Here is a 14240-nt window from a genome sequence, read left to right as displayed (position 1 = left end):
CCCACACTTGCGATGGTATCAGAAAGGATTGAAGTAGTCCAGCAGGTGAGGCAGCTTCATATTTCATCCTCTGGCATGTCTCACATTTTGCCACATAATTCTTTATATCAGGTTTCATTCCCTCTCAAAATAGTACATCCACGATCCTTTTGAAGGTACAAAATAACCCAAGTGACCCCCATATGGAGAAGCATGAAAATCAGTAAGAAATTTTGATATATATACTAACCCTAGAGGAAAGACCAACTTGTCTTTATACAACAGCCTACCACTTTTTAGTTCATAACCCAGATGTGAGTCTGAATTTTCCATCAAATCGTACACAATGGACAGAAGTTTTTCATCTTCGAACACTTTATGATCAATTGCATCAAGCCCCACCACCTGTATTGTCGTTGTTGCCCACAACTGTTATTCAAACTTCAGATTTCTTGAAAAGGTATCTATTTTCTCATTCTTATTTTTCAAGCTAATACTGAATCTCGAAATCATAACCAAACATTTGAATAATCCATTTCTGCTAGTCACTATTAATAACTAGTTGATCAATTAGGAATTTCAAGTTGTGTTGGTCCGTTCTCACTATAAAATGCTTGTTGAGAAGATAATGCCTCAATTTTTACAGCGCTATGATGATGGCCATCAACTCCTTTTCATATATAGACTTGCCTCTATTTCTAGTAGACAACACTTTACTCATAAAAGTAATTGGGAAGCCCTCTTGCATTAATACCACCCTAATACCACTCTCTAAGCATTAATCTCCACAATAAACAGCTTTGAAAAATCTAGAAGAGTAAGCACTATATGTAGCTTCATCACTCCACAAAAATGCATCTTTTTAAATAAACAAGTAAGCAGCTCGATGATCTTCTCATAATTCATCATGAATCTTCGATAATAATCAGTAAGCCCCAAAAAACCCTTTAGTTCCTTTAAATCTTTGGGAATTTACCAATCTTGCATTGCTTGCACCTTACTTGGATCTACCTACACTCTCTGTGTTGACATTATATGTCCCAAATAGTCTATACAATACTAGCCGAAAACACAGTTCACATTCACCACCAATCGATGATCTCTTCATAACTCCATCATAACCCGCAAATGCCTCAAGTGATCTCCCATCTGTCTACTATAAATCAATATATAATCGAAGAAGACTAATACAAATCTCCAAAATTATGAATGAAAAACTTCATTCATCAAGCTTTGAAACGTTGTAGGCGCATTTGATGGTCCAAATAACATTAAGAGGAATTCATAATGTCTATTGTGAGTTTGAAATGTTGTTTTCTCCACGTCTTCCTCCCATGCTCGGATCTTGTGATATCCTAACTTCAAATCCAATTTGTTAAATATGAACACTCCCGCTAACTTATCAAGCAACTCATCGATAGCAAGAATCAGAAATTTATCCGATATGGTTATTTTATTTAAGGCTCAATAATCTACGCATAACCTCTATCATCTATCCTTTTTTTTCACCAACAAAATCGAGCTTGAAAAAAGGATGACGCTAGGCTTTATAACCCTTGTTGTAATCATTTCTCAAACTATTGTCTCATCTTCATCTTCTAATAATATGTATATCCATACGACCATATGTTAGGTGGTTGCACCAACAAAATTAATCTCATTACATGGTCTTGAATCCTCTTCGGTGGCAGCTTATTTAGCTCTTTAAATAAATCTCCATATTCATCTAATAATTCTTGCAACTTCAGTTCTACTAGTAGTTGTATATTCTCCCCATAATCTCCAATTCCTTTATATTCCAATCAAAACCCTTTATTGCCCACTCTCATTGAATTCTCTACTATTTTAGTTGAGCATTCTATTCTACACAAAGAGGCTTCTACCTTTAACTCTATCTTCTTCCCACCCAAATCAAACTTCGTAGTTTGAATTCTCTAATTCACCTTAACTTCTCCTAGTATACGGAGCCAATCCATCCCTAAGATTATATCCACATTACCCAATTCAAATGGAAAGAGATTTTGAATTATTGTGATACCTTGAAACTTTAGTTCAATAGAATCGCACCATCCCTACCTCTGACTCTCCTTTTGTCCCCCAGTGTTATAACAAATCAAGTGGGTGTAGTTAGTAATTTCAAATCTTCCACTAATTTTCGAGATATGAAGTTGTGTGTTGTTTTATTATCTAAAAGAATGATTACCTTTCTACCTTTCAATGCACCAATAAGTTTTATCGTTTTTTGAGTCTCTAGACCAACTATCGAATTTGAATTTAGAACTAGTTCTATCTCTCTTTCCTCCATTGTTGTCTCTTCTTCTTATTTGGTCTTCATTTCCTATTTTTCTTTTTTCTCTAATGCTATCATTATGCGAAGTTGTCAAAATTTGCATCGATGACCCATCATATATCTTTCATTATAATGGAAACATAACCTTCTCTCCAAACGTGAACATAACTCCTCATTAGACAATTATCAGAAACTCCTATCTCATCGAGGATATGTCATGGTGGTGTCTGAGCTACTGGTTCTATGGTAGGTGTTTGGTGCTATGAATTGGTTTGTGGTGTAGGTACATAGGGTCTAAGTGTTTTAGGGATAATTAGTTGATGGTTTGGGTCAAGTTGGGTCTGGTTTTGATAAAGTGGGTTGGGTGTAAGGTTGGTTTGGGCTAGGTGTGGATGGTTACTATTGGGTTGGGTTATAGTGATGGTCATGTGTATGGTTAGACCAATTGAGACTATGGTTTGGGTTGGGTGGGCTAGAATTGGGTATTAGGTTTTGGTGTTTGGGTGGGTGAAATGGGTATCAAGTCGAGCGTTGATAATCTAGTTCTTTTCCTCCACTTCTTGCGCTTGTATCATTACATCCTTCAATGTAACTGGTCGGAAAAACTTAAATTTAGCTCTTATTTCACATCTCAGCCCGTTCATAAACATTAACATCAAGACCTTTTTGAGTGCATCACGTAACGACACTAATATAGATTCAAATTGAGTGTGATACTCCTCCACTGTGCCTACATACCGAAAAGGTATCAAGTCTTCATAACGTCTTTCCACTAATACCATATCAATGCCTTTCCATCCATACACATTGTTGTGGTTGCTAACTTCTACCACTCAATGATGTGGTTCACTGAAAAATACTACTCGACTAAAAAAAATCACCCCACCGGATCTTTACCCATAAACACAAGAAGCTTTAACCGTCGGTGAATAGTCTCATGTTGTGTTACTCTAGGGTTGTCACTTATTTCCTCTCTTGGTGTTGGTTCCTCAATCATAGGAGGTGGAGGTGAGGTAACTCCTTTCTCTAGTGAAGCATGGGAAGGTGAAGGTTAGGACTCCATTAGAGCTTTCCCTTTGTTAATTGGTGACTCCTCTCTTCCCACCAATAAGTCTCTTAAATCACGTAAGTACTCCCTTATAGTCTCTCATCCCAACTTCCATCCCATCCAACCTCCTGTTAACATTCTATTGAGTAAAATAGAAGCAAAATAATGAATGTTCAATTGAAGCAAAATAACAAAATTCCAACAACCTTCCATGTAGTTCAAGAGGCCTAGAATCTCTCCCAAAGTTCCCTATTCTTCTAAGATTTGTTCTTTTTCCTTCACTAACCGCTTCGTGCCCTTTTTGTTTTCCTTCTCTTTCATCCCCCTTTTTGTTAAGTCACGTGTCTTCCCTGCTAATGATAATCCAAACAAATGCTGACTTGCCACCTGTCCATCCTCCAAAATTCCACCTGTTAGTGATGGCTCTCTTCCATCGTTGCTCATTTTCCTTCTAATAAGCTCCTCCCTCTTTTGCTTCATCTTCCTTTTCCTACGAGAAACATAGACTCGTTATCTAACAAACTTGCATTGATTAAGAGACCTTTCTTGTTTGAAGTTATATGTATTTATAATAAATATCAAAGTGATGTATTTATAATGAATATCAATTTCACCTTAACACTAAGAAAGGTAAGTGGATGGGAATATACTAAAAGCATAATGGAATCCATCCACTAGAATTTCATGTTTTTTAATTTAATTTTTGATTAAACTATTGTTAAATGATGGCAGCGTTATCTTTGTCCTTGCGTGCCCATGCAAGCGGTGGTTTTATAATGAATGAAGCAATTCAGGGGGGTCCTGTAAGTGCATTAAACTTCAAGGGCTTTATATTCCCACCGATTTTAATACAGAAGAAGAGCAAGCGACAGATATTCTCAACTCTATATATGCTACTTTCTCTGCAATTCTTTTACTAACCTTTCCAATCCAAATTTCGCTGCAATTCTTATAACACCTAATCGAGGCGAAATGTCCGGGAGATGGAAGAGAAAGGAAGAGGAGTATGAGTCTGACGGCAGCGGTGACTCCCACGCGCGACCCAATAAAGTTTCCAAAGCGGACTCCGATGACATCGTCGTCTGTGAGGTAACGCTCTTTCTCTCTCTTCATTTCGGTGTGTTTGAGTAGTTTTAAAATGTGAAGGGATTGTGTGTAGATATCGAAGAACAGGAGAGTTTCAGTGAGGAACTGGCAAGGCAAAATCTGGATTGATATTCGTGAGTTCTTTGTCAAAGATGGCAAAAAATTGCCTGGCAAAAAAGGTTTCTTTCTTGTCTTTCTGCTAGAGTTTAGGGTTTCATTGTTATCAGTTGGAGTTGAACTGGATTTGATAAATTTTACTTTTTTTTTTAAAACAATTTACTTTTGTGATGCTTTGGATGAAATTATACAAATTATATGATGCCATTTTAGAAATTCAAGTTGCTAAACTGGGTATAATTTTTCCATCCTCTTTCAATATTTTTTTATTTAAATATGCATTGGATGAAATTATGTTATTTTAGAAATTTAGGTTAATCCAGCTCCTGGTTCAGTTATGGAACTTTTATTTTTAAATGTTTGTGGGATTTAAGAGATTAATCACGTTAATTAGTAGCCTTTTTGTCTAGTTTGTCATATGTAATTCTAAATTTTCAAATTGTGAATTCATTTTAGTTTGGCTTATGATTCATAGTTGTGTATTACTTACCTGAGTCATAGTACTCCTTTTAATTTTTTCCAGAAGTCTTTTTTATCACAGGTTGGATGACAAATGCTTTTGCAATACTTAATTTCTTAACTGCACAGTGTCATCATTGATATAATATAAAATCAGTTGTCACATTATTTGGGAATAAAAAGTTTCAGAAGAGGAGTATTTGGCAGGCTAGATTCTGCTTCATCCACATTCATGTATTGTTCCCATTTTAGCAAAGGTTGCGAAATGAACATAGCTGTTCTATGGCTGATTGTTGTTGTACTTGTGGTCTTATGAATGAGAACACAGTGTTGTTGAGAAGTATAGGGTTGTGGAAGATTTCCGATAATCTGTGGTTGATGTTTCAGATTGTTTATTTCTTAATCATGTCATCTTTAATCTGCTGTTGTTAGCACTGTTTTCACTCAATTCTTCTCATGTATGCTTTAAGTACATGCTAGTTATGCCTGTTTTGACTAGTTGTTTCTTTATTTTTTGCTTAAATTATCCATGACCTATATTGACTATTCATAATCTATTCCAGGTATATTGTTAAGTGTGGATCAGGTATGTCTCTAAATGCCTTATTCTTTTCTCTAATTTTGTGCAGTTGAATTACTAATAGTTTTTTGTTCCCCTGGTTTAGTGGAATATACTGCGTGATCACGTGGAGGATATTGACAGAGCACTTGGTGAATCTTAGGTATGGTGATACTTGTACGGAATTGTTAGTTTGTTAATGGTTGGGCTTTTCCTTCTTGATAGTTAGGAACTGAAGTAGGTAGTATTGTAGTACTTGGGAAATGATAACTGTTGTTTTGGTTTTGTGCCTTGGAGCCACCTGTAATTCATGTGATACACATATTTTGGCGATGTTGCTAGTTGGATTTTTAACAGGGGTCTATCAGTTGCTGGTCTTGAAGACAGTTTTAACCTTACAACTCTTAAATTTCCCTGTTTCAATTGTGTTTCTTTGTTATGTTGGTGATGCCATATTCTGCCGTGATTTGTGTCTTATGACTGCTCAATGCCATATTTTGCCATGACACGACTGGTATGAATGCTCAATTGAAAATGATGGATGTTTGAAGTCAACGAGGGGAAAAGCGTGGCCTGTATCAGATTGCTTTCTCAGTTACTTGGTTAAATGGTACTATATAAATTAGCAATTTTAGGAGCCAGGGTGGGGTTTGATGAGGTAGTTAAGGCAGCTTATTTGTACATTGTCCTGACCAAGATTTGGTTTCAGTTCTCTGCTAGGCTGGATGATTAGTTATGTCATTCAATTCCATAATCAAATTCTAACAAATTAAGAGGTCAGAGATCCAATTCCTCCTCATGAAAATCCAGATATTATATTCTGAACATGACCAAAGATTTTTTGTCATTTTTATTTAGGAGTGAGGCAGATGTAATTGATATGGCATCGCTGTTCCCCAGTGTTTGCTTATCCTTTCAATCAAGTGTCCAATTTTATCGCCTATCAATCAACCTACCTGGAAACATATGAAAATCAAAGGCCTAAGTAAACAAATAGATTAGGTTTTAATCTTTTGAATATCTGATATATACCAGCCATCTGCTCATGTTATGTCTAACATATAATCCTTTGAACAATAATAATATTATCTACCCTCAATTTGGTATTGTTTCTTCTAATGCGGAGGGATTAAAATAATCCCATATTGAATAGGTAGGTTAGGTTAAAAAAATATTGTTGCATCATTTGAATTACTGATGTGGAAATATATCATTTATTAAGTGAAGTAGATGTTCACAACCAGGGCCAGGGGAACGAAAGAAATTCCTCCCTCTTAGAAACAACACAGCTAGGCCGTACGTAGGCAATGAGGAGGAATTTCTTCCATAAATCCTCGCTGTTTAAGGAGTAGGAACACTCAGAGATCCAATATCAAGTACCCTGCGCAGTATCTGTAACAACAAATGGTTAGAAAAAAAGAGATAGTAACTACGGGGCAGGGCAGTGGCTAATTTGAATTTGAATCCTCAAGCAGACATACCTCTCCTAGTCTCGCATTAATTTTCAAGGCCACAAACCCATCAGCCCTCGTATCACCTACATTTATAATTGCAGTACTAGCACGTGCCTCATGAGCAGCTCTGCCAAACTCAAGCGAAATGACACATTTCTCATTATATATAATGATGTAATTATAATACAGTCAAACATATGTAGATTAAATTCTTTTCCATCAAAAAGAAAACCAAGATTCCACACTAAAGCTGCACTCTCATAGCAAATAAATTAAAGACTAAACTACTTATTCCCACCCAAGGTTTAGTGTAAACTCAAACTTCCCCTGTCAACTTTTGAAAAACAAAGAACCTATCCATCTATCAGTATTTTGTGTTACAGTTAGAGGTAAAATCGTTATTTAACGATTTTTATTTAAACAAAAAAATTATATTTTTCCCCCTTAATTTTCAAAACTAACTATTTCTTCTCTAATTTAATTTTAAAAAATTAATCTTTCACCCCCACCATATATGTTTTTAGAGTTTTATATTTTAAAATGATCATCCGCCCCTTCAAACTTTGAAACATTGTACTTACATCTTAAAAAACTTCATTTCATCTATTTGGTGACCGTTCTTCCCAATATTTCTCTCCAGCGACATCTCTCCTCCCTCTCTAGTGATTTCTTGGTGAGGAAACCATAAAAAATTTAACTGATATGATCAGATTGTCATGCACGGAACTTCCTGAAATAGCGATGAATCACAATGAAGATCAACACAAAACATCGATCTTCGATGTCCATCTTCGGGAAACTCCGATCTAAGTTTCCTGAAGACCAAGGACGCTAAAGATAGACGTTTCAAGTAGATCTTCATTGCGATTCATCATTATTTTAGGAAGCTTCGTGAGCGAAAACCCAGTCATTTCTACCGGTCTTGGTGTCATCCACGACAGAGGAAGTTGCCACTAGTATCGGTGATCGCCAGTGGCAGAAGAAGAAAGCCAGCTGTCTCCACAGAAAGCTTGCCAAAGAAGGAAAGTAAAAGAGAATACGGGCTAAAGTCACTTTTCAAACTTAGATAGAAAAAATTGTTAGTTTTTAAACCTGGGGGGAAAAAGTAATAAATTTTAATTTTTTAAATATTTTTAATTAAATAACGATTTTACTCTTGATTGTAATAACCAAAACTAATAGATGAGTGGGTATTTAGTTTTCGAAAGTTAACAGGGGTGCCATTTAGATTTACACTAAACCTTGGTGGGAATAAGTCATTTGGCCTAAATCAAAATATAACCCTGAACATGTCAAGATTCATTAAAGTTCACCAGTGAAAGATACACAACATCCACATTCACTAGATCCCATCTAGACAGACAAGAGGGGTCAATTTTATCTTAATTTTTATTAAAGCTACACATGCAATTGTTCAAAAGCATGATCAGTTAATATTTGCCATTCACAGTGCAATTTATCATCTTCAGCTATCAAACAGGTCAATTGTTGAAAAAATGTCGTTCATATGATGTCTACTACTGCCTACATGATTGGAATGTGACAACAGTACATAAAAACAGATACTCCCATCTAAAAGTATCTTACTTGATAATCCAGATTACCAGCCAAAAGGAAAAAAAAAGAGTTTGATAATATGACAAAATGCACATAACAATGGAAGTACCTGATAAGGCGGTAAGCAGACATGGTCATCAAAGATGATCCTAGTACAAGGAATGCGTCACATTCTTTGGCAGCCTTCATCGCCCTATCAGCTCTATCCTTGGGGACATTGTCACCAAAGAAGACGACCTTGAAAATATTATACACAATATAAATAAATTTAAAGAGAAATGCCTCTTGGAAATTCAATTATAAATGAATTATTGCAAAATACCCAAAACAGCGGATAAATGCTGAGTCAAGATGAATTTAATTATTAAGAACAAGAAAGGGGGGAAAGAGAATGAGGACCAAGTTTTATCCAAATTAATTCAGTATTATACAAAATATAGGTAGAACAAAAAATTTCCATCCAAGTTACACAAACTTATATGCCGAAAAGCATGATTCTGCATACGTGAGTCAGTGAAAGGATTGAAAAATGCTAACCTATACCTTTAATACATTCAAAGAAGTATACATCAATATTTCTCCTCAATGAAGAATGGTACGATTTCATGACAGCTATGTTATAAGCTAGACCTTGACACTTTTAAGCCAAAGAAATCAACTCATGGTTATAAATTTCTTGTAGTTCAACTAGTTGATATTTTCAGTGAACAATAATTTCTAGTCTAAGCAGGAACGAGAGTATCTTCACCTTTGTATATTCTACATAAAAATAAAAATTCTTACATCAGGTTTGACCACTCCATTGCATTTTTGGCAAGTGGGAATGTAAAATTCTTCCTCCCAAAACTTCTCATCAATCTCAATATCACCATCAGGCCTTTGCTGCATGCCGAAGCTCTTGTCTGAACCAGGGCTACCATGGTCCAAACTTTCAATAGCTGCTGCCCACTGCAGAAAAAGGTTAACACTGAATTATTGATCATTGGTCCCAAATAAATGAAAAGTGAATGGATTATTTTGCATGTAAGTCTTAAGGAGATGAAAAGTTGTTGCAAAAGTGAGAACAATAGCAGGATATCACGCAAAGAACAATCCATTCAGCTGATAAATCCAACATTATAGCAAAAAGGAAAATTCTGGATTAAGCCTTCTGAACCACAACTCAGAGTCAACCAAACTTGCTTTTGTTAGGAAAATAATAATTTTGAGTTTTGAGTTTGATGTTTTCAATTTTATCTCATATTTTTCCATATTTTACCATCTATGAAGTTTTGGGCTAGCTCCATCAATAACGGTGAGAAAATCAAGATCCAAATATCAAGAAATTTTGCATATGTGCATAGCAAGTATGATCCAATCATCAAAGTAAAAACTACACCATTTCTGATGCTTTTTCAATGATCATGAGAAATGAAAAACTTGCTTCAACAGATCAACAGGTCTCGGTAAGTCATGCAACTTCATGTTTTGAAAAATATTAACTGCACTTAATAAAAATTTACTCAACCAGTGAACATCAAGCACATTGCAGATTGGAGCCAATTTTGGTAACTCTAATTTCATTACTTAAGTTCACCACACATATCTTTTTTCATTCTTATATTAATATATAAAATCCCTAGTAATTAAAAAAAATCTCATAATAATTTCCTCCACTATAAATTCAATGTCTATCAGAAAACTGCTTCTTAAGATTTGATAATGGATAACAAACTTGAAAGTGAGGATGTCACATTATGGGCCTTGATGTTTCATCAAGCTGTCAAAAGCACCAACCTTTGGATTAATGGCCTTCACATGGTCTTGAAACTCATTCCGGCCAACTGAAAAACCACAATCTAAACAAGAAACATTATAGACAGTCCCATGTAATTCAAGTGGATTGCTTCCAGCACGATGATGCAGTCTGAAATAATATATTGATATGTTAGTTCTAATAGTCTTGTTCATGGCTCTAGCCAAGTTTTTGAAACAATGGACATGACAGAAACAAATGGACCTGTCAACATTTTGTGTAATCATAAAATCTATCCGGCCAGCTTTCTCAAGAGAAGCTAAAGCCATATGACCAGGACCAGGCTGTGCAGCAGTAAATCGTCTCCATCCAGCATAGCTCCTTGCCCAATACCGTCTGCGAGCCTTAATTGAACGGACAAATTGCTGGAAGATTAAACAAAGACTTTGATACTAAAGAAACAATTATAGCATCTACAAAAATTGCTTCTAGTAAACTACACCAAAGTCTTGAAATACCACACAACAAAATATTAGAAATATATCTAGGTTGGATCAGGATGATTGAAATTCCTAATTTATCAGGTATTCCAATTTCATAATTTACAGCCAAACCACTGTATTATAAACTCAAGGAAATGGACTATGTGCCTTATGTCTATGCTAAGACATGACAAACATTTTGGAAAGGTGCACACACAAAAAATGGAAAAGAGAAAATTTTTTCAAACTTGTTTGAAAAATATATCTATCTACAGGCTACAAACACTGGTCATGAAGTTCTAAACCATTTCCTGAATTTACGACATGCATTAAAAAGACAAGGCAATCTTGGTAGTTGAACACTCAAAGGGTAAAGGAAGAGAAGAAAATGTTTAGAAATGACTTCTCCCCTATCGCTCATTTCCTTTCCATACACAAAAAAAAAAAATTAAAAAAAAGACCTGGAAATGGTTAATTTTTTTAACCAATTACAGAAATTTTATCAAACCATTCAGAGACAGTTTTGTAAACTGGTTTTTATGATGCATCAAATAATAAGCTAAGCACTATCATCTACACATTCTGTAGACAATCAATTATTTTTCTTCCCACTTTAGTGCTTTCCATAACTCAGGCAAGAAGCAAATTAGGTTACATAAATTTCTCAATAGAACGAATTAAACAAAGTTATTAGTTATTAATGAATGTGTGCCTAATTATTTAAACTTTCCATTTTGAACAAATGATGTATTGCTATTCTTCAGCTCATTAGATATTAATTAAAATCTTGAGAAAATTGGTCTTATCAATACCATTAATATGTTAGTGTTTTTTACCTTACAAAAGAAGCATCTAATAAATGTGTGCCTAATTATTAAAGCCTTCCATTTTGAACAAATGATGTATTGCTATTCTTTGGCTCTTAAGATATTAATTAAAATCTGGATAAACTCGATCTTATCAAAATCATTAATATGTTAGTACATTTAACCTTACTAGGAGTCTGCTCTTTAGTTCAGTTCCATGTTCCACTCACTCCTTGCTTTGTCTCAAGTTTTTCATGAAAGCTCCTAAAGTTGGATTTGTGAATCCTCAATATTAATAAAAAAAGGTACAGGAGAAAGACATCACTGCACATGCCTTCAATCACCTGATGAGTAATTGGTTTAAACCCAGTACTGTAAGCTCCATTTGGGCTGAAACAGAAGAAATATGTATTACTGTCACTTAAGAGGAGGGGAACAAAGTAATATCATAATCCAAAATGAGATACGAAAAAAAATGCATTATGCAAATAAAAATTGGTATGACATAGACAAATTATTTTAATTGACAAACGGTAACAACAATAGAAACATGGTAATATAGGCATCACTTTGACTTAGCAGAGATGAGCTCAATCATAGTAGTTAGTCAGCTAGAGAAAGTCAAAATTCAGATACAACAATCCAAGTAAACTACAGAGCAAATAACATAACCAAAATATAGCAAATATGATCCTGTATTAAGGACACAATTGCATAAAGAGATACTATGACAAAGTGATATGCACACTTTACATGTTCAACAGAAAGAGTACTAAAACAAATAAAACCTTTAGCACCACATACAAATAGTGAATGTAAATGAACAGTCAAACATTTCATAATTGAGTAGCAACCCTATGACACGTTTACATGTGATCAAAAAGAGCAAGCCCTATAAAGCCAACGGGAAAAACAGTCAATGTGACAGAAATTCAGAACATTGCTTTAGCTGATTAATCACGTGTTACCATTCTGGTGGCCAATAAGACAGAAGAAAGGTATAATACTAGAAGGAAGAAAAACTGAATTATAGATATCATTAAAACCAGTTCGTTACTGCAAAAAGTTATGACATATAACAACTTATGTGAGTTGCCTCAAGTCCACCTATGAAACTAAAGCTTACTGCTATATTCTAGGAGTATTAACAAGGTATGTTATATCTGGTAAGCTAAGTAAATAAACATAGCAAGAAAAAAAAAACCTTCTATAATCAGGAATTCCACACTCTGTGCTAATTCCAGCTCCAGTCAATACCACAAGCTTGGTACTGCATAACGGAAAAACAACCACTAAAGATCATCCATGAACTATCTCAAATTTAAAACTAGACCTATTGCAAAATTTGAGATTGACCTTTGATCAAAAAATTGATACAATCTGTTGACATCTTCAACGCTAGGGGGATCTGCATCAGGAACTACCTTCTTATCCCTTAAAAAATTTGAAGGTATCTTTTCTACTTCTACATTTCGTGATGGCATTCCAGGAACATATAGTCTACATGAAGTTTGCACAAACCTTACAGAACCCTGGAAGTACACGACTTTTCTTCCTCTACTCAGTGATAACCAACCTAAATTAAAACACAAAATGTCAATTATACATATCACACAACCGGCGGGTAATAGATAATTCCAATAAATTTTAGTTAAAAAAACAAACTCCATAATGAAGCAAAGGCTGAAAAGAAATTTAAGATGTTTAATTGAATAATGAATTAAACTTACCTGGCATAACCCTGCCTAGGATTGCACAAGAATTTCTGGAAGCCTACATAAGAAATATTCAAATAATAACGACTGAGTCCGACTTTTTTTTCCTCATAAATAAAATCAAATAACGAGCATTGGAATTTGTGTTTCAATTAAGAAACATGAAGAAACACTTGAGAAATGGAAATGGAAATAAATGGAGTAAGTGGCCTCTGTTCGTCGGATATATGTAAATTTATGTAATTGAAGATTGAGTACCCAAAAGGATATTGTCTGAATGCCAAATTCTGGATGGAGAACAAAAAAACAGAGAGAGAAACTTACAGGGAGGCAAGGGAAACGAAGAAGCATGGTGAGTTGTTGAGAAATTGATTTATAAATTAAAAATGGAATAGAAAACAAGGAAGAAAATAAATGGAAGGGGTTTGGTATTGTGGTGAACTTGGTATGCTACGCCTCCTGCTTGCTTCCTTCCTTCCTTCATCTACGTTGCGGAGTTTCCTACCATACATTTTCATTTTGGCTCTCCTGTTTTCTGCTTCACACCATTTTCATTATTATTTTTTAAGATTTTCTAAATTTATTGGCCAATAATTTAGTGCCTTAAAGCCGTTCTTACTCTCAGGTTATACTAGTAATTATAATTTTTCATAAAATCCGATAAAAACTGATTTCTGAAATGAAGTAAAAATGATTTGGATTGAGGTTATATTTTTTTTATTAAGTTTATAAGTAATGAAATATTTGATAATTTTTTATTATAATGAGTAATGTTGTGACTATATTTTGTTATAGTTTAACAAAAAAATAATTTTATTTTTAATTAATAAAATAAATAATATGAAAAATATTTTAAAATAATTATATCTAAAAATAATTAAGTAAAATAACACTAAGTAATCTTTTATTGTATCTAATAAAATATAACAATTATTTATATTATTAAATTTTAT

General features: G+C 34.4%; 2 protein-coding genes across 3 annotated transcripts; one reads left to right on the top strand and one right to left on the bottom strand.

The window, feature by feature from the left end:
* The first annotated feature begins 4094 nt into the window (after positions 1–4094).
* On the top strand, positions 4095–5961 carry LOC123199287 (RNA polymerase II transcriptional coactivator KIWI-like). Its single transcript, XM_044614193.1, has 4 exons — positions 4095–4406; positions 4477–4582; positions 5543–5565; positions 5645–5961. The coding sequence occupies exons 1-4, from the start codon at positions 4290–4292 to the stop codon at positions 5699–5701; spliced, it is 303 nt and encodes a 100-aa protein (XP_044470128.1). The 5' UTR covers positions 4095–4289; the 3' UTR covers positions 5702–5961.
* A 772-nt stretch (positions 5962–6733) lies between these two features.
* On the bottom strand, positions 6734–13852 carry LOC123199286 (NAD-dependent protein deacylase SRT2). Of its 2 annotated transcripts, none has more exons than XM_044614190.1 (11): positions 13612–13852; positions 13303–13345; positions 12929–13148; positions 12777–12842; positions 11917–11962; positions 10549–10709; positions 10326–10455; positions 9333–9497; positions 8659–8786; positions 7020–7119; positions 6734–6930 (listed from the first exon to the last, which is right to left on the bottom strand). In XM_044614190.1, exons 1-11 carry the CDS (start codon positions 13636–13638, stop codon positions 6880–6882), a joined length of 1137 nt encoding a protein of 378 aa, XP_044470125.1. In that variant the 5' UTR covers positions 13639–13852; the 3' UTR covers positions 6734–6879. The 2 variants fall into 2 exon arrangements, with proteins under 2 accessions (XP_044470125.1, XP_044470126.1); XM_044614191.1 differs by having other exon boundaries at positions 10549–10688.
* Positions 13853–14240: the final 388 nt, after the last annotated feature.

The sequence above is a fragment of the Mangifera indica genome, chromosome 16 (assembly GCF_011075055.1).
Source record: "Mangifera indica cultivar Alphonso chromosome 16, CATAS_Mindica_2.1, whole genome shotgun sequence".
In the NCBI taxonomy this organism is placed as follows: domain Eukaryota; kingdom Viridiplantae; phylum Streptophyta; class Magnoliopsida; order Sapindales; family Anacardiaceae; genus Mangifera; species Mangifera indica.
This window is presented reverse-complemented; position numbering and strand designations above follow the sequence as displayed.